We start from the raw sequence: 20,027 nt of genomic DNA on the forward strand, positions 1-20,027 counted from the left end.
GCTGTTCCGTCAAGTCATGAAATGGTTCGGGGACCATCTTCAGATAGGACCCAGGAGTTGGTCACATCACGTTTCAAGACAATAAATACTCGTATTCACTATCACTTCCTCCAGCTTCTCTTCGGTGAGCTCCACATACAAAGGTGATGCTGCGAAAGGCGACTTAGCTTTGGCGAGTGGAGATTACAAGGCTTCAAAATGTAGCTTTACTCCTCTCGATCCGAGTGTCTATTAGGAAGTCACACGACGTTATTCTGAACTCCAGCTTCAGCCACCCCATGTTTAATCGCGTGAAAGGCTGCAGGGCAAATGCAGCGGCAGCGTATCTTTCTTTGAACGGTTGAATGCAGACGACGGAGGGAAAAGGCATCTCCAAGCTTTACGTTCCAAGAGACCATGGAAAATTCGCACAAGCCAGTCTCCATAATCCCAGTGTACTTTATTTTTATCTTTTTTTCCCAAGGCATACTGACGCATGTATCAGTTGCCGATTCTCTAGTTGTGCCTGCACTGTGCTTTCCTAGAAAAGAAAACAGGGGACAGATTTTACGATGGGCAATGATTAAACGGTCCCTATCCCTTCGCAATCTTCCTCGGGGTCTCTGGCGACCCTAGAATATGTGCCGAATCAGACGGCTCCCTTCCCATTTAGCCTCGATTCTTTCATAGATTTTTCGTCCCAAAATGATCGTCTCCGGCCATTAGAGTCCACGATTTCTCAGTTGAATCAGCCTTTACAGACTCGACTGTGGAGTCATTGTTTGCTTCTCCCTGCTGAGTCTGCACTGACCTTACCTCATTTCGGTGCTAGAAACGGGCAACGGATATCGCAGTTCCCTTCTCTCGTGAAAGAACTCCGGATGCGTGGAATGAGTTTCTGATTTCCAGTTATAATAAGGCCTTGGTACTTTTCGTTTCATTTCTTTCCTTTCCTTCCTGGCCCCCTACTGCTGCAGCATGGTGGGTGGTCGGGGGAACGGGGAGGGAGAATAGGCGGGACGGGAGACGAGATTCCCTATAATTGTCCCTCATTTCTTGCAGAGCCACCACCAACTGCCTTTGAATCAGGACTTTGACTGCAGCTTCTTACGCGGATCGTACTGTTGATGAGTAGCACAAGATCAAGGGGATCCGTAGACCACCATTATCCATGAGTCGGAAACGCTGTCAGTATGCAAACGATCCGGGCGTGAGTGTTCCGAGTTGTTGATTTTAGGCGTCATCCCCCTAGTTAAGTTATTCTTCTTGTGTTACCGTCAGATCGTCCTTGATATAGTTAACGTTTTAACGGGCTTTGATAGACGATGACGATAAACAGACGGCCAATAAGACGCTTTTAATTGGGTGAGACATATGCTGTCCCATGCCCAGCACTGCCACCACTCCAGGTAGGTGGTCCTCTGCGCTCCCCTTCAGACTAGATAAGCCGCGAACTTCTGGACATAGACACAGTAGATCCGGTCGCAAGGCCACTCTGTGGCGCAGCTCATGAAAGCCAAGAAGACCCAAAGCGAGAATTATGGAATAGTTAGTTGACTAACCAATGCCATCCCGGCTTTAAACGAGTACGGGCAAAAACAGAAAACTTAAAGGCTACATGCCTCAACTTTGTGGCTTATCTACTTAGCGTGTTCAGCTTGTAAGAAACAAACCAACGCTAAGCCTATTACACGCAAAGTGTAGGTTCACCAATAGGAAGGTGATGTTGCTACTGCCAGTAAGAGATACTTTCCTTGCAGGTTCTGATTTTTAATCATGATCTACCGCACGAGCTGCCCTTCTAGGTAGATTGGTCCCAGTTAGTCTTTAGCATTTAACTGTTAGTTTGGGGGAGTTTTGTGGTACGGGACAGGCTTGCATCTCTACATACCTCAACATGCGAATGGGTGGGACGAACTCTTATCCTAGCGAATACGAGATTACCCTTCAGGTCAAATGCTAAGCCCCTTCAAGCGCTACGAGTATGACGTTAAGTGGCTTAAGAGTACAATACGAATTTCCATTCTCAGTGTGAAGCTCACACACATGCTGTATGCCCCTACCTATCGTATCTGAAGTATATAAGCAGTCATTGCGCTCTCCCATCATGATAGATTGAACGCTGTCAACCCCTCAAGCAAAACATTCTCACCTCAAAACTTCGGAACATCCCAGGCAAAATCTTACCATTATTTTACTACGCAAACAATATTCTAGAAGTTAACGACCATGTCCCTGACGCAGACCGAAAAAGACACGGAACTCTTCATCGAAGAGAAATCCTCTGCTCCATCCTTGACCTCCACTCTGACATGTGACTCGCTTGATGAAAAGCATTTTGCCTTCTTCCACCCCTCTCGTACCCTGTATATCGCCGCGCAGGGCATCGCTGCCTTCCGTCTCCCCCTTCCCTCTAGGGAGCTTGAAATCCCAATCTACGACAGTGCAGATGGTACTGTCGCTTACGTCTCAAGGCGTTCATCCGTCTGCTCGGGAAACGCCATTCTTTCGGATCCTAACTGTGGAGACCTTTTGCACACTGAGTATTTCTTTGGTCCTGCGCGTGATCCTGAGATTTCCATGACAGATGGTTCAAAAAGTCAATCACTCCCTATCAGGATCTCCTCGAGATGGACTTCGCGAGCGACTACCTTCAATACACCCGATGGCTGGGTGTTGGAGTGGAGTTACACAAAAAGAAAAGATTCCAATGGCCAAAAGGAAAACGTTATCGTTCTCCAATTGAAAGACGTCAAATCGAAGAAGCACGGGAAGGTCCTCGCTCAGCTCCTGCGAGGTGGTGAGACAAGAACTGCCGGATCATCTCCATCGGATGCCGGTAATGGTGGTCACTTGCTGATTGATGAGAAAGCGGCAAAATTTGTGGAGGAGCCTCTGCTCGTGGCGACGTGTTTATTGATGTTGAAGAAAGAGATTGATCGGAGGAGGCTCATGCAATTTATGATGGTGGGCGCTATTTGTTCCTGAGGCTTCATGCCATAGTCATGTTGTATGATAATAAGGCACCTGTCTAGAGTATACCAGAGCGATAGATCCTAACACATGCCATTACTAAATAGTATAACAGGTGATCTATAAAGTAAAAACAACCGAATCGGGCACGGTCAATATCTGGCAAGACGACTCCTCTATCGCAATCCCGCATTAGAATGACAACCATCTGACAGCGACAAGGCCGACGCAACAGAGACAAAGAGAGATCTATCCCCCTTCTGAGCCTCGAAAGCCCTGCCTCGCCATGCTTCTATTCACAACGAGGGTGTCGTTGGGATTAAGCATGGCATGGTCAATGTATTGGCCTTAACCATTCTCAGACGGATTATCGCTTACTTACTGAATGGAGAATTTGGGCCATACTCGCTTTCTTCATTGGTGATCCGGCCAAGATCATAAACCACCAGGATCATGGGATCATGATCCGAATCAGGCAGACCGGTGCATAATCATTTCGAATCTGATTACCTTCATTTTTTGAGGTATAAATATATGCCTTTGTTAGTAGCTCGTCAAGAAGAATCAAACCTTCATTCGATTTCGGACTTGCATACAAATTCTTAGTTATATCGAAACCTTACTAGTGTAAAATAGTTCAACAGAAATACAGCATTAGATGTGGAATAGATCATCAAAGTCTCACAATCACCTCCCGCTACAGACCATAACATTAAACAATTAACGCCTTTCTTCCCCTTTCTTAGTTGTGCCAGTACCATCATCGTATATATGGCAAACCTTCCTGCTGTTCTCGCCAGAGATTTCTGCACTGATGACCCATCCCTTATCATTACGGTTGAAGTGGGATTGGTGAACGGGGTTGTCATCTCGATACCTGGTTCCAAGTTCCACAAAGCAACAATCATAATATCATTAAGCTAAACATACTTAATTTAAACTCTTTCCAGCTTGCCAAGTCTCTGCATTTCTCTTTATCAGTAAAATAAACTAAGGATAACATATAACAGTAAGTCTAATATTAACATACTACTTCAGCCCCACCTCCTAGGCCTGTGAATTTCTCCACAGCAAGTTGCCATTTTTCTAGTAGTTTATACCTATCAAATCCAGTCCACTGGAGCAGAGCCTGGGCCAATGTGCTAAATAGGCGAGACATGGTGTCTTTGCTGTATACCAGAGAGCTAGATATTAAGGTAACAGAAGAACGTGCGAGAACGGTGTCAACATCCCCAGATAAATGTGGGAATGAGGAATATCCAGACGAGAAGAAAGAGAACAAGGAGATGATTTAGGTTATTGCATTATCTCACTCAGAAAGGATGCTGTATTTAAAACTGTAACTCCCTCTCTAAAGGATCTAAGACGTCCAGCAGTCCATTTGTGAAAACTGTATGATCGCTACTATTCTAAGAATAGGCGCCTCTATTTCTGTATGAGTCCTTCACATCCACTAGATCCATATTTTAGATACTTAGCATTCAAGGAGCTGGCGTCATGTTATATAAGGAGTCTAGATAGGCGCGTCATTACTGGTGTAGTTAGCTGTTGTAATTCAGAGGAAGATCAATTTTGCTTATTCTTATCTGAAAAAAGATTTAAGGGTTTAGATATAAGATTAATAATAAACTAACAAGAAATTAACTACTTCTATACAGAATGTATTCTGTATGCAAAGTTCTATTATCTGCTTAATAGAGCCTTAATTCGCAACAGCAGCGATTATAGTACATAATACATCAAATTTCATTCAGCCGCGGTGGCTCTATGCCCGTTTACGCGTGCCTTAGGTCAAAAGATATGGCCATATAGGCGTCGTTGAAGAGTTGCGCGGGGCCCATTATGAACATGTGCAGCTTCAGAAATATTGCAGATTTGATTCATTCTTAAGAGCAGATATTGCAAGGAGAATTCTTCCCTCCTGCTCAGCTACTTCTCTTGATTTCTTATGCGAGTTTGGAGGCATGTTGACGTGCTAATTAATTCAAAATAATGAGACGCGGTCAAATCTGAAGGGGGTGGCCGCTCGATTGGAATGGCTGCTTGGTTATGGATTACATTATCTAGTTAGTTACCTTCATCCTTCACTCTTCTGCCTCACCTCAAAAAAAGCCCAACCTTTTCTCTTTCTGCGCGCTCGTCATGGCTACACTCATGAAATGGGCCACAAAGGCGCTTCGAAGGGCCCCTTCCCCTTCCCATGTGGTTTCCCACCAGCGGCTTCGAAACTATCCGCCCGTCGGAGGTGCTTGACGAGGAACGGTTTGAGCATTTCAAACAAGGACAATATTACCCTGCTGATATTGGCGACGTGCTCAGTACCAAATACCAAATTATTGGTAAACTTGGTTTTGGGACGACTTCTACAGTATGGCTTGCTCGTGACGTTGAGTAAGTCGGTTAGATCCACTTCTTTTATCTAAACAATGATTCACTGACGGGAACAGAGGTCATCAATATGTGACACTCAAAATCTATACGCGCGACGAAGGTAATCAGGAAGAGTTTCAGATCTATAAGCAACTAAATCAGGGGAGTCCACGGCACCCTGGCCGTGCTCATATCAGGCAGGCACTGGATATCTTCACAATTCCCCGTCCCGGTGGTGACCACCCGTGTCTTGTCCAGAAACCGATGTGGGAAAGCTTCAGGGATCTGCTATACCGTAATCCAAATCATCGATTTAGTGAAGACCTACTCAAAGCTGGTCTTATGCAAATATTTCTTGCACTTGACTATCTGCACACTGAATGCAAGCTCGTCCACACCGGTAAGATGTATCGGTATGGCTTTGTCGAAAACCGTTCCTGATCCGCAACCTTTTAGACATCAAAAGTGATAATATTCTCCAAGATATACAGGACAATTCAATCCTGGACAGTTTTACCCAAGCTGAGTTGAAGAACCCTTCACCTCGCAAAATTGTCAATGGTATGTCTGTATATGCTTCAAGACGTTTCGACCTGCCAAAGGTGTTTGGCCGAGCAGTGTTGAGTGATTTTGGCTCTGCCATACGTGGGGATCAGAGGAGGAATCATGATGCGCAGCCAAATGTTTATAGATCGCCGGAAGTGATGCTGAAAATCGATTGGAGTTATCCGGTCGATATATGGAATGTTGGTGTTATGGTATGTCCTGCCTGTTCAATCTCGATATCTTTTACTAACCAGTCGGGAATAATAGGTGTGGGATTGTTTGAGGGGAGGCATCTTTTCTATGGAAATGACTCTGATGGCAAAGGGTATTCAACTCGGCCGCACCTTGCAGAAGTTGTGAGTATTCTAGGGCCACCTCCTACCTCCTTTAGATTTGCTGCAGCGTGGAAAACGGAGCCATGAATCCTTTACGAACGAGGGTGAGTGTCCTTTTCGCGCTCAAGGCACTGTCAAAGGTTTACAAGACAACGTTGCAGGGAAGTGGAAACAAGGCATAGAGATTCCGACAGGGGTCAGTTTGGAAATGTCGGAAGAGTATCTTGAGGGAAGATATAAGGAGATGTTTATAGCTTTCATGAGAGGGACGCTTCAGTGGCGCCCTGAAGATAGAAAGACAGCGAAGGATCTACTCCAGGACCCGTGGCTGAATGATCGGATGGAGTAGCTTCGCTATTCCATTGCCTTGTCATCATTCCAAAAACACGCTCCACTCAGAGATCCGTCACACTAAAAGGATGTATGTGTCAATCTCTAACAAGCATTCTAGACAAACCTACAATGAGACCACAGTTAGGGACATCACGGAAGCTTTCAACCCGGGCTTTGATTTCCGTAGAGGCTAAGGATGTCACATAAAGGGGCCTTTGGAGTTAACTGATTAATGGCGGTGATAAAAGCGATATATATGCAAAACAGAGCTGCCAGGTGGCTTACATGATCTGGCAGCTCTAGGAACAATGACCAGATAGGGCTATGGGTACTATATCCTAGACTCCTAGTACACAAACACCCTATCGCCTTCGACCAGAAGGATAGAGAAGACCCAGTCAGACGAGTACATCCCCTCAGATACGCTTTGGCATCGGTCATCCCGGTAGGACTAAATCGCCGACACGGATCATAGTTTTCCCTTCCTATGATTGCGCTTGTTGAGCAGTGGCATGCTCCAGTGGCTAGCGGAGACGGGAAATCTCTGAAGAATAATTGACGATGCTGATCGTGAAATACATCTCAGCTGACGTCCTACACGCCAAGCACCGATTGGTTGAGGTCGTAGAACCGGCTTAAATACTCTCCTTGAGACAGTTGAAAGAGCGGGGTGACACTATAGACAAACCCCGCCAAGGTTCCGGGGCAGCCCTCCTGGGAGGGTTACAGTGCATATGGAGAGCTGCACCGAGCCTAGACCATTGATCGTCGTTATGCAGCTTCAGTCCGCGCACGCTCAGTCCCTACCGGTGACCCGTTAAACTAATGAGTAGCTGTTTATCAGTTCAGCTAGGTACGGTATCTCCAGTGGCCCTAGCACCCGCCAGCCTTTGGAGAGGAATTTATCAACCGCATATTACAAGCATAATAACTTTATCGTCAGGACGCCACTTTAATATCTTCAGCTCAGGAATCCTCAGCCACTACCAGAGTTTTAAGCGCCGTGCTGCAGGATTCCCTTCTGGGGAACGCCACGGCAAGGGCTCGTACTATCGGACCCGGCCATTCCCTCTTGGGTTTATATGATAATGCTGACATCAAGTTCCGTCGCTCTTCTGGAGCTGAATCTGATCGTAGCATCTTTGGAGAGCTCATGTCCTGTCGCTTCGTACTATCGGGTATACACTAACCATTTACGCCACCCCCGCGGCCTCGGGGTTCTCCCATTCCCGTATATGCGTCGACGCCATTATTTCCTTTCAGCTCCGAGTGATCTATTTCCTGCAGGTGAGATTGGCACATGGCTCAGTCATATCCGAACCCACTTCTCTATGGTTCATCGTGAGATTAACGTAGGTGTAAGCACTAGAGCACAGCGCCCAAACCGCTGAAGCACTAACATCGATGGGATTGGCGGTGGCGATCTGAGTAGCAAACAGAATTATACGTCAATAATAGCCGAGAGAAGGTATCTCCATTAGCCTTCGTATCACGGTTCCGTTCGTTATATAAAGCATCCATATCCCACGAGTATTAGAGCTTGTCTCCTCCGCCTGACTTGATAAGACACTATTTCTCTATTAGAGCATATACTCTGCAGCCAGCAGCACTCCTACACTATCCCAGGTCCTGGCATAATAGTCACACCAGCATCCTGTATGTATGCCACGATTGCCACCACAAGCTCTTTAAGAATATGCTGACCCTTGCAGCGCTACAATGTCCTACACTATCCGTCTCCGTATTGAGAATAGCACCTCCGATGCCCTCACAGTTGTTGAAAAAACCTGCTGGTACTATGCCAATGGATGCACCTGGACTGAGAATGATGGCCAGCATGTGCTGTTTATGGGAGGCAGCGGTACCTCTGGAATGCTTCGCTTCAAATCCTCCTCTGGAGAAATATTCACCGTCGTTGTGGGCATCCACAATTACAAACCATGGTGTGGTTTGCTGTGGGACCTGGGGGAGCAGGATACAGCACTGAAGCTGCATCCGGAATTCTATAGTGGGGGCAAGTATTCGCACGCGGCGCCTGAAGGGTGTTACAGCCCTGCGACGCATGCTACAAGGGCTTCGATTACTTTTGAGAGGCAGGATCAAAACGAGGTGTTTGCTGTTTTGAAATACTATCCATCCTAGGTAGTCCAGGACAGGCATGTTTGCTAGTTTGCCGTGGGATAGGGCGGCAGATATGTCAGGTACTGGTTGATCAGCTCTGGGTCCAGACAGGAAGCCTTCTGCATTCTTTCTCATCTGTGTCAAGAATGCACCAAGAGTGAATAAGATAAAGAAGATATTTTTAACAGCCTGTTCAGTCTGAAAGGACTACTAGCACAATACACCAGGCTCCTGTCATTTCTAGACCTATCATCACCCCTGATACGGCTGAAATGGACACTACAGCGATGAGTATTATTTGCGACTTGTCATGAATTGAAGAAGCACTCTCTCCTGGGGTTCTCAGAATTACTACTCACAATAGCTTGTCCGCTTGTCCGCCACCTACCCCTGGGACATTTGCAAAGAGTATGGAATTATCAGCGGCCCTTTAGGCTTTTCGTTGACATGCAATGTCGAATCCTCCCGGTCATGACGATGGTCCTTCAAACACATAGTGCCACGATGCTCTTCAATCTCTCGTCCATTGAAGGATATTCAGGGGAGCTCAAGGTTCAATTACTACTCTCTATTATTGGGCTGACCGCACTTCCTTCAGAAGATTGCTGGATTATCGGCGATCAAATCCAATGCCAAAAGTACAATTTGGGCTGGGATATACGTCATCTGATCCTGCAGACGAGGGTTTCAAATCGATGTGTCCAACCCCTCCTTTATGCAGACCGTTGTGTTTGACAAGGATCGTCCTGCAGGACACGAATGGACGTCGGATATATATTGGTCTATGCCCCGTCGCGCTTCTCCTTCCACAACTTTTGATCGGTGCGAATCTTCAAAATGATGCTATCATCCTCATGGCTGCTACCGGCACTGGCCTACATTTTCTTGTGCTTTCTTGTACAGTCGATCTATCGTCTCTTCTTCCACCCATTAAGCAGATACCCGGGTCCGAAATTGACCGCAGCCACGTTCCTCTACGAGTTCTACTACGATGTGATCAAGGGAGGCCAGTTCCTCTTCCAAATTGAAAGGATGCATGAGAGATACGGTAAAGTTGATTTTGTATCATCAGCCACCTCGTCTCTCACATCAGTCAGGCCCAGTCGTTCGCATCAATCCCCGTGAACTACACATCAAAGACCCCTCGTTCTACGATACGGTTTACGCCGGTGGAACCCACCAACGCGATAAAGACCCCGGATGGGTTCATATCTCCGGCGCTCCCTTGTCTACCTTCTCCACAGTCAGTCATGACCATCATCGGTTCCGGCGAAGCATCCTCAGCGACTTCTTCTCCAAGAAGTCCGTCACGGCCCTCTCTCCAATCATCGAAGAGAGAGTCCTAAAGCTAATGCAACGCTTCCAAGAAGCATACGACAGCAGATCAGCCATACGGGTGGATGCTGCGTTTGCAGGACTCACCGCGGATGTGATCACGCACTATGCATACGGTAAAAGCTGGGGCTTCCTTGAGGACCCGCAGTTCCGCAGTAATATCCGGGCAGCAGTCAACGAGACCACGAATGCCGTGCACTGGTTTCGTTTCTTCCCGTTCCTGGTGACAATTTTTCGTACGATCCCAGCGCAGATAATGTGCTTCGTTCAACCGAGTAAAACCGCCCTGTTTGAATTCCAGAAATCCATCTTCGATCATGCGGCCCAGCCGAAGTCCAAGCGTAACGACAGCGCCAGAACCATCTTCCACAGACTGACAGACCCCTCCATTCCGGCGGAAGAACGGAGTCTCGCCCGTATTCAGGACGAGGCTTTCATCATCCTCGCGGCGGGCACAGAGACCACTGCACGGACCTTGACCATTGCCACATTCTACATGGCAAATGAACCGAGAATATGGAAGAAATTGCGGGACGAGTTGCAGTCGAGTGTTCTGCCTACGCTGAGCAGCACGGCGACGTGGGCCGAGCTGGAAAAGTTGCCGTATCTGGTAATTGCATGTCCTCATGTGGAAATATGACATCTAACCTATGCAGAACGCAGTAATTAATGAAGCCCTTCGCCTGTCTTACGGGGCTGTCATTCGCCTCCCAAGGATTACCCCGACAGAGACCCTGAAGTACAAAGACTATGTGATTCCTCCGGGCGTGAGTTGTCCTTTCTTTTCCTCTGTATTGTGCACTACTGACAACGACAGACGCCCGTAAGTATGTCCACATATTTTGTTCATCAAGATCCATCAATCTTCCCCGACCCGCAGACCTTCAGGCCAGAGCGCTGGATCAAAGCATCGGACCAGCCAGAGCATTTGACCAAGTATATTGTGTCATTTACCCGGGGAAGCAGAATCTGTTTAGGCATGAAGTGAGTTAACTCCGCGCTAGTACAAAGATGAGAGCCGCTGCTCACATTTTAGTCTCGCGTATATTGAGCTCTTCATGACCATTGCTTACATGGTCCGTCGGTTTGACATGGTGCTGCATGAGACGACCTTTGAGGACATCCGGATCGTGCGTGATTACGTGCTGGGGCTTTCCAAACATGGTGACCTTAGGGTGTTTACGAAGGTGACGAATATGCTCCAGGAATAGTGTAACATTTCTTTTGGTCTGCTTGTTACCATAGGCTCTATTGCCCCTCCCTTTCAGGTTAGGAATGTTGTCCCTTCGTCCATTCATAATAGCATTCATATACCAGGCTATGCCAATTGGCCTTATCCAGACAGAGGTATTACCAGGGTCAATGTATCAACTCCACTGGCCATTCACATCCAAAAGTGGCAGGAGGATGGTTTTATGTCCCAATATTTACTTTGTGGATATGTTCAATAATAGGAAGTATCGAGGCGGTGGTTTTCCATTATACGAACCGGGACCTGGAGATCACTTGTATCGGGTTGGAGTCGTTCGAAATGCCCACTTTGATTATGAACAGGGATCCATGCGTAGCGTTTGGTCGCCATTCGCTGATCATGACTCGCTCGCAGCAAAGCCACCGTCCACCCTTGACATGTCTCAAAGTCTTCACGTCCATTCGCCATCTAACACAGCCCGTGACCTCCGACTCGGCGAACATCGATGACCCTGGCTCAACAGTGAGCGTGATTGGATTAGAGGAGCCGAAAGTCTCTTATCAGCATGGTTACATTTTTATAGTCCAATCGCATTAAGACTGAATGCAGGGGACTCTCTTAGACTGTTTACGTACGATTGGTTCTTAGTGCCCATCCATCTCTAATTATGTAACTGCCAGTCAGATATCAAATATCGAAAATATAGAAAGCGGATATGATTTTTACCTTTATAAAGAGGAGCCCCTAGGGTAGACTAATAGATTATACACTTGAGAATGTAGTGGATTCAGTACCAGAGGAGCTTCTACTAATTATTAGATGGCTATAGAAAGAATCAGGAGGTAGATAATGCAGAGCTGTTTTTAGCTTAGTGTCTTAGAATATGACTCAGGGATTCTGGTTGTGTCTTCACGTTTATGAAGGGCTATCGCTCCAAGGCAGTCAAGAAAAGCTCGATCAGCTGGAATTGATATATGTCAGCTCCTTGTGTTCGAAAGAATGCAGTTTCACATAGATCATACCCGGCCTGTGTATCTATTGTTATCCCCACATTGTTTAAACACCTCTTGTTGTTCATCCAGAGCCTCTCTAGAGCAATAGGTCATATCCGCTATGGTTTTGTCGCTTTGGAGCTCCCCGATGAACTTGTCTGCATCCGTACTATTCCCAATTCGAGAGACAACGAAGACCGCGGCAGCTTTACCGTACGACTGGAGAGCCATAGATTGTTTGCAGGATTGGATGGTGTCCCTTAGTGTTTCGCGTCTCTCACCGGATGGCTATGAATACCAAGGATGTCATCCGGATCAGTGTCAGACTTCATTTGCGAGTTGGCCTGGCAGTCTTACCTCCCCATCCGTAATGATCATTGTAATCACGGGCCTTTTAAGCGTACGCTCTTCAGCCTTTTTAATTATCATAGGCTGCACGATTTTCTTGCTTAGGGTCGTGCCCAACTTTGAGAAGCCGTAGAACCAGACTTCCGAAAACTGCCCTTCAACTGCTTCGGCAGTTAATAGATTGTCGGAGTCACCGTTGCAACCCCACAAATGGTTGAGGAATCGGATTGATATTCCTACTGGTGCAAGAAGAGTGGAGAGCCTGGCGAGGTTCAGAAGGGTAGTTTTCAGCACCTTCTTATGCTTGCGCATGGAAAGGCTATTATCTAGAATAAAACACCGGTGTTAGTTCTGAAGACAGGACTGAATAAGACATGGGAAACTTAGCACATAAAATAACAAAATCATAGAGTGCAAGTTTCACGATTCCGGGAGCACGTTCGCAAGGCAGGCCAAACTCAGTTGATGCACGCTTCACCTCCCCGACGGCCTTTTCCACAAGCGTCTGGACAAATGGATCATGGGGCCCGAAGAACATTGGGAAGCTGTTTGCGATGAAGGTATTAATGTAGGCGTGGTATTGGGGGGCGGTTTCCGGGGCCTACAATTTATCGAGGTTCTCCCGGTAAGAAAATATGCTAGGTTAACTCTAGAAGAGAATACTTACTATAGATTCTTTGAGATTAATGATTTGGCTGGTGCTATTATTTGTTGTAGTAGTATTTCCACAGTTCTGGTTCATTGTGTTTCCGCAGTTCTGATTCGTAGTGTTCCCACAGTCTTGGTTAACAGTGATCGTCCCACTATCATCTCTATCACCATGACCTTGAAAATCGGGCGCTGTCGAGCGCGGGGATTCTGAAGGACCTCTCGAGGCAGGTGAAAATCTGTTGGACGGGATGCGGTGTAGTTCTGGATCTTCTTGGTTCGGCTTCTATTTTGGTCTCATGTGCCAGGCGCCCTGACTGGACCTTGTGCTGCCAGCAATATAGCACTGATGGACGTAGACGTTGTGCACAGCGTCGGCCATTCCTGACTTTTGCTTTGCAAATACGATTAGTAATATTGAGAGTATTTATATCCACAGACAGTAGGAGAGGATGATGCAGAAGATCCTGGGGCGGATGTACACGCTCTGATACAATCAGTTTCAGTACATTATGGCTGAGTAGGAGTACCCACATTTCTTAAAAACGTTCCGTTCCATATACCCAGCGTTCTTCTCTAATTATTGCCTGCACGAGTCCCCTTACAACTTACTGCTTTTAGAGGGGTGGGGCCCGTGGGGGGGTTGTACACTCAAAAGAAAGTAATAGATATGCAGGACCTAATTGGTCTGCATGCAAAGCTGAATGAGGGGGTGTCAAGGAGGCTAGCTGAGTACTGGTAACGGACATGCCCGAAGATGCATACGCGCATCTAGCTGGGGTTCTGTTGGGGGATATATCCCGCAATTGCCTCTGCGGTATCGGGATTGGATAATCTCAGTCACTTATTTGCACTAGAAAGGAAAAAAGGTACTATTAAGCATAAAGAAAAGAAATAAGCCGCATACATGTACGTCGAGAAATTGAGCGGCGACACCTGGTGGTTTAGCCAAAGTAATGCGTGAGCATTTATATACTAAGGTTGCAAAAGAAGAGGCAGTGTGCCTATTATTAACATCAGATACTCAGTATGCGTGGTGGAAATATCTTTTCTGCGAGTGACCTTGCTTCAGCTCCATCTGTGCGCACTATTGCCCTCTAAGATACCCTCACTGACGGACTGGTAGTTTTGCTCACCATTCCCACAACGTCTTGCCCATGGGCACTCACTCAGGTAATTGTTGATACTTGCCCAGAATCAGCTTTTCACCCTGCCTTAGCGCTTCTGCAGTCCGCTCACGTAGAAGAGCGGCCCATAGCTTCTTCCATTAGTGTGCCAGGACTTGTCACAGTTAAACAGTACCTTTGCTTCCCTCCCTAACCCACTGAATTGATGAATGCGATGCATCTGTCGAGTCCATCTGGTTATCCTTTACTGTAGCCGCACAGGAGCGCCGCGAGTGTTGTATTCGTCAACTCATCCCAGAGACTGCGCAGAAAGTAGTATTTAGCAATTCTCCACGGCCCGAGAAGTGCTCTGCACAGTGTTGGTCGAGGACGATCTGATGATGCTCATCCCATGCATAAGTTTCCTGGAGGGGTGCATCCGTGCTCTCCAGCGGGCTTTGAGCAAACAGGACGCCGACCTATCAGCACCTGAAATTCACCTTGACTGAGGTCCCTAACCAAATGAGGGGGAATGGGATCCCAGGCGGATTCACACACAGAGATTCGAGCTGTCGATTCCGTCTTACTTTAAAAGAAGGCATTGGAATTCATTTGTGCCAGGCTCCCTTTATGGCACCCTCATTTGATGAGCAGCTGCTATCTGACCTTTAACATATTCAAGACGCCATTTAAAATCCTTGAGGCGATGACATCCAATAACATGACGACCCACACAGTTACAATTCAGACTCCTCGAGACACAGCGACTATACGCGCAAGTGGACTCACTCTCTCCAAAGGCGATCCAAAAGTCACACTCGCTTGGAAAGGGGATATAACCGGATATGGCTTCACATTTTCGGTAGGAAAGATCAGGTATACCATGGTTGACACTGTATTCAACAAACCAATTCATGATATAATCCCGGTACCTGAAGAAATCGCCCTCGATTTCTGTTTCCCAAATGGCGCTTGTGTTGCAGCGCCTGTAACGACTCGGCTTCCATATATTGAAGGCTCCGTTGTCCAGATCACCGCATACGATAGCGATGATGATAGACGCGTCCAACCAACGGTTATTACCCTCCAATTCATCGGCGGTCCTCCTGATCCTCAGCGGCTCTTCTGATATGTGATGATCTGTGATGCAGAAGGGTGAAGATGTTCTTAAAGAGAAGTATGTGTTCTATCTGTATCACCATAACCTTATATACTTAAATGAGACTCTAGTGTTTTCACGCTGCGTAACGACTCCGACATCGACATGTTTGTGCCGGTATGAAAAGATGAATTTTTGGCATTTTGCTCCGTTCTGTACCTGCATTTCTACTACCTATTTTGTCGAATCCTGGAAAGAAGACACCGGTTCCTGCCACATTCCCTTTTACATAGCTAAATACATTCAATCGGGAACCTATCCGGAGTTGGACCATGGCAGAGTAGGCTCGTATTTAAGCGGAATCACAGATATAAGATCAGAAGTTACTCCCCGTCTCTATTTGTTCGGCCGAGCCTTGAATGACAACAGACAACTCTCGTAATTCTTAACTCAATCAGAACGTAATATGTATGGTATTGGCAGGTGAACCTATGAGCACCATATTCTTTCGCAGAGCTATAACGCGATTACGTAGCAGCTTGAGGCTACGGTAATACAGCAGTAGAAGACTGAGGCAAAACGGACTCGGAAGTCAGCGACACCATTGATATTGTTAGGTCAATTGACATCATTACAATCACTGATATATGGCATGCTCATTAAGAGCACTTAAAAACTAAATTTCTGAGATTCTCTGGAGTTCATAACTATTAGTCCCTCAAACAAACTCACAGATAATCAGGTTTATAAATGCGTTGGGTAAGCCACTGATTCCATATACTTAGATAATTCTGCGGGTTACATGCGCCTGATGGGTTATCCATATGTCGATTGGGCATGACTATCCACATATGTATATAGGTTGGATCACGTCAACTTTCATCCAACCCCAGTGCTCATTGGGTGGGTTGGCTATGGATCTGCTCGTTGGGCAGCCATGCCTACCTCAGGGCCCCAATAGTTCTATCTGAGACTCATGGCTCGTAACTATCAGACCTCATTTATTGCTCTATCGTATGTCTGTATCCAGAACTCAGCACATTTCTGCGACAATATAGATTGGAATTTGTAACTTCAGAAAGATGTGCAAGAGCCACCCTTCTATTTGAACTTGGAAATGAAGTAGAGCAGACAGATAGAAAGTGTTTAGTGGTTTCTGCCTAGAGTTTCAGTATCATACCAAAGATGTGAGTGATAAGTGGTCTTATATGTTATATGTTACCTGAGTAGAAGATGCAGTACTTTAGACAGTTATATATATCTCTCTGTGAGAGTATTAACTTTATTTAGAGGCCAGGATTAATCCATAACTGATAGTAATGGCAGGTAAAGTTAGGTGTATAATTGTATTATAACAACTTATGCTCCAGCTTTATTAGAAATGATTATATAATGAACTATTAAAAGACAGCTGATCCTTATTAGAGGACTAGGTTTCTGATTTAGCTGACCAGTCTACGGTCCAGGAACCGGCAGACAGAATAACTGGGTCTCCTTCGGAACATGCATACAAACGAAAATCAACGAGTAGGAGTCATGACATCCTACCACGACCTGATGGCAAAGGCCGATTTTCTGCTAGAAGATCTGAAATACCAGATCTTGGATCGGGAAAAATTACAACCCATTCCACATCCTCGAGACCTGCACCGACAATGGCGCAACCAACGTGTTGCACTCCCCAGTCCCCACAGCCTCGACGAAATATAGTCCCTTCTCACTCAGCCACGCATCGCACCCCTCGTCCCAGAAACTCGTCGCGTACCCAACCGGAATCGCGATCGAGACCTCCCTGGTTTCTCCCGGCTGCAGCATGACCTTCTCGTACCCCTTGAGTTCGCGCACCGGCCGTCCCACGCTGCAAGTCGCAGGTGGAGGCCGCACGTAAACCAGCACGACCTCTGCGCCCGGACGTGCGCCGGTGTTGGAGACAGTGACGCTCACGCGGAGCGAGGACTCTTTGATGTTGGCTGCGTACGGGGCTGTTTCTCGAACGGCGAGGTCACTCAGGTGGAAGGTTGTGTACGAAAGCCCGTGGCCGAAGCGGAAGAGTGGGGGCTGTCTGGCCTTGTCGTAGTATCTATATCCCACGTAGATGTCCTCGCTGTAGAGGACTCGTCCGCGCTCGGAGCGGTAGCTGAGATAGGATGGGTTCTGCGAGAGTTCTCGGGGAAAGGTCAGGGGGAGTTTGGCGGACTATAGAGGTACATTGGGAATTCGGTCAGTAATCTAGGGAGGTAAGTGTGGGAGATGCACAGATACGTACCGGATTCACGTCGCCGAACAAAACATCCGCGATTCCATTGCCCGCCTCGTTGCCCCCGTACCAAGCCTGCAGCAGCGCCTTGGCCTTGTCCGCCCACGGCATCGTCACAGGCGTGCCACTCTGCACGACAATCACTGCGTTGGGCTGGACCTCTAGCACCGCGTTGACGAGCTCGTCCGTCCCCGGCGGAAGGTCCATGTGAGGCCGGTCAAAGCCCTCGCTCTCCCAGTCCCCGCTCAACCCCACACAGACAACGACCTGGTCCGTCTGCGCGGCTGACTGCACCGCCTGCTGGATCGCCGCGTCTGTATCAAGCTTCCGACACCCACCGAGCCGAAGGCCTCCCGGCCCAAACGAGACTACGCCGTGGTGCTGCAGGTTCGACGTCGGCGCCGTGCCGAACTCTACAAAGACGTGATGTTTCTTGCCAGCCTCGAGGTATCGCTCGCCGCGTTCTTCCACCGTCCCGATCCCGAAAAAGGACGTGCCCGCGCGCTGTACCGTCTTATTGTCGACAACAAGCACACCGTCGATATACAGCAGCCCCGTGCCGGCAACGGTCAGCCCAAACTCATACACGCCGCTCTCGGGGGGCTCAAGCGTCCCCTCCAGCGTCGCATAGTACGTATCCCCCGAAATCTGCGGGTGGCTGTAATCCATCAGGAACGCGGAACTATTCGTCATGTGCAACTCGTCAACCGGCTTCCGGCTGCCGTTGCCCTTGAAGCTCCCCGACGCGGCAGGAGGCTCCGTATACACCCGGAACGTATATCCGGGCTCCCCAGTTTCGATCGTTCTCAGATGCTCCCCGAGCAGCGGCAGCTCCTTGTGCCCGTAGCAGCCCTGCGAAAAGACCACTTGATCAGCACCGCACTTATCCGCGATACCCTGCCGGGGAGTAACGGTGTAATACGCTAGCAGCGACGCCGAGCCGCCGCCGCAGTACGCCGCAATATCTGCGTTCGGCCCGATAACAAGCGTCTTCTTCTCTCGATCGAGCGGGAGTATTGGACTGTTATTATTGTCATTTTTGTCGTTCTTCAGCAACACGACGGACTCGCCTGCGGCGCGGCGCAGCAGCGCGCGGTCCTCGGGTCTATTTAGCTTTCTCTCGGGCGCGTATTCGGGGACTCTGGATCGCGAGGCGAGTTGCACGAGCTCGAGGACCTTGCGTACTCGTTCGTTGAGCGTCTTCTCGGACACCTTGTTCGAGGTCAAAGCGTGCATGAGCGCTGGCCCGCGGAAGCGCGTTGGGCCCGGCATTTCGAGATCGAGGCCGGCGTTGACGGCATCCGCTACGCTGTAGGTGCCGAACCTGTAAAGACGGAGAGAGGTTTCTCGATTAGCATATTGACCGAGAGAGTCAACAAATTGTAGTAAAACAGGCGAACAAACCAGTCACTGATAACAGCCCCCTCATACCCCCACTCCCCGCGCAGAATATCTCGTATCAACCCAGGACTCTCGCTCGCATGCAGCCCATTAACCTTATTATACGAAGTCATCACAGCCCCCGGCCTCGCTCCCCGAATCGCAAGCTGAAAGGGCAGCAGGTAAATCTCACGCAGTGCACGCGGCGTCACGAGCGCACTGACTGCAACACGCTCATGCTCCTGGTCATTGCAAACCAGATGCTTCAGCGTCGGAACAACCCCGCCATCCTGGACACCGGAGCAATAACTCGCCGCAGCGAGCCCCGAGAGGACCGGGTCCTCGGAGAACGACTCGAACCCGCGCCCGCCCAGGGGACCCCGTTGGATATTGATTGTCGGGCCGAGGAGCACGTGCGCGCCTTTGGCTTTGCACTCCGCGGCGAGGAGCTGGCCCAGGGAGAAAATCAGGTCCTTATCGAAGGTTGCACCGAGTGCGGTCCCGCAGGGGAGGCAGGCGGAGGGAACGCCGTTGAAGTAGCGTGTGCCGCGGGCGCCGTTGGGGCCGTCAGTTGTGCGGATTGAGGGGATTCCTAGGCGGGGGATTGCGAATGTATGCCAGGCGTCGACTCCTTTTCCAAAAGGAAGAAGATGCGTCAGCTATGTCTGGGCTGTGACGGGGGATGTAGTGAGAGGCTAAATGGGCGGGTGGATGAAGATACCTGAGAGTAAGGAAACCTTCTCATTCAACGACAGCTCGGAGATGATCTGGTCAATGGCCCGCTGGCCCATATCAACAGTATCTAGGGAGCCCATTTTACTCTTTTGCTTTGTTGAGTTCGTATGGGTTGTTCAATGTAGAGATATAACCAAGAGGTCTGAGGCAATGAATGGGAAGAACTGGGAACGGTGCTCCATCTGACCTTTATATAGCTGACATGGTCAGAAATGCATCGGAAATATTCTCGCCTTGGGGGTAGACGACGGGGCCCTCTCAGTTGCTACGCGGTGCCT

The 20,027-nt window shown here is 48.3% G+C and overlaps 5 protein-coding genes across 5 annotated transcripts; 3 read left to right on the forward strand and 2 right to left on the reverse strand.

Annotated features, from left to right (window-relative positions):
* Positions 1 to 2,208: 2,208 nt before the first annotated feature.
* NFIA_057550 (uncharacterized protein) lies at positions 2,209 to 2,967 on the forward strand (the record flags this gene model as incomplete). Its single annotated transcript, XM_001258301.1, has 1 exon — positions 2,209 to 2,967. The coding sequence occupies one exon, from the start codon at positions 2,209 to 2,211 to the stop codon at positions 2,965 to 2,967; it is 759 nt and encodes a 252-aa protein (XP_001258302.1).
* A 2,185-nt stretch (positions 2,968 to 5,152) lies between these two features.
* Positions 5,153 to 5,763, forward strand: NFIA_057560 (uncharacterized protein; the record flags this gene model as incomplete). The annotated part of the gene is made up of 2 exons (XM_001258302.1): positions 5,153 to 5,343; positions 5,400 to 5,763. 2 exons carry the CDS (start codon positions 5,153 to 5,155, stop codon positions 5,761 to 5,763), a joined length of 555 nt encoding a protein of 184 aa, XP_001258303.1.
* A 3,731-nt stretch (positions 5,764 to 9,494) lies between these two features.
* Positions 9,495 to 11,203, forward strand: NFIA_057570 (cytochrome P450; the record flags this gene model as incomplete). Its single annotated transcript, XM_001258303.1, has 5 exons — positions 9,495 to 9,705; positions 9,755 to 10,602; positions 10,649 to 10,759; positions 10,810 to 10,976; positions 11,029 to 11,203. 5 exons carry the CDS (start codon positions 9,495 to 9,497, stop codon positions 11,201 to 11,203), a joined length of 1,512 nt encoding a protein of 503 aa, XP_001258304.1.
* A 997-nt stretch (positions 11,204 to 12,200) lies between these two features.
* On the reverse strand, positions 12,201 to 13,062 carry NFIA_057580 (uncharacterized protein; the record flags this gene model as incomplete). The annotated part of the gene is made up of 3 exons (XM_001258304.1): positions 12,201 to 12,464; positions 12,534 to 12,850; positions 12,963 to 13,062. The coding sequence occupies 3 exons, from the start codon at positions 13,060 to 13,062 to the stop codon at positions 12,201 to 12,203; spliced, it is 681 nt and encodes a 226-aa protein (XP_001258305.1).
* Positions 13,063 to 16,994: 3,932 nt separating this feature from the next.
* NFIA_057590 (glycoside hydrolase family 3 protein) lies at positions 16,995 to 19,829 on the reverse strand (the record flags this gene model as incomplete). The annotated part of the gene is made up of 4 exons (XM_001258305.1): positions 16,995 to 17,573; positions 17,644 to 18,958; positions 19,039 to 19,645; positions 19,736 to 19,829. 4 exons carry the CDS (start codon positions 19,827 to 19,829, stop codon positions 16,995 to 16,997), a joined length of 2,595 nt encoding a protein of 864 aa, XP_001258306.1.
* Between the last annotated feature and the right edge of the window lie 198 nt (positions 19,830 to 20,027).

This window comes from Aspergillus fischeri, genomic scaffold (assembly GCF_000149645.3).
Source record: "Aspergillus fischeri NRRL 181 1099437636266 genomic scaffold, whole genome shotgun sequence".
Classification (NCBI taxonomy): domain Eukaryota; kingdom Fungi; phylum Ascomycota; class Eurotiomycetes; order Eurotiales; family Aspergillaceae; genus Aspergillus; species Aspergillus fischeri.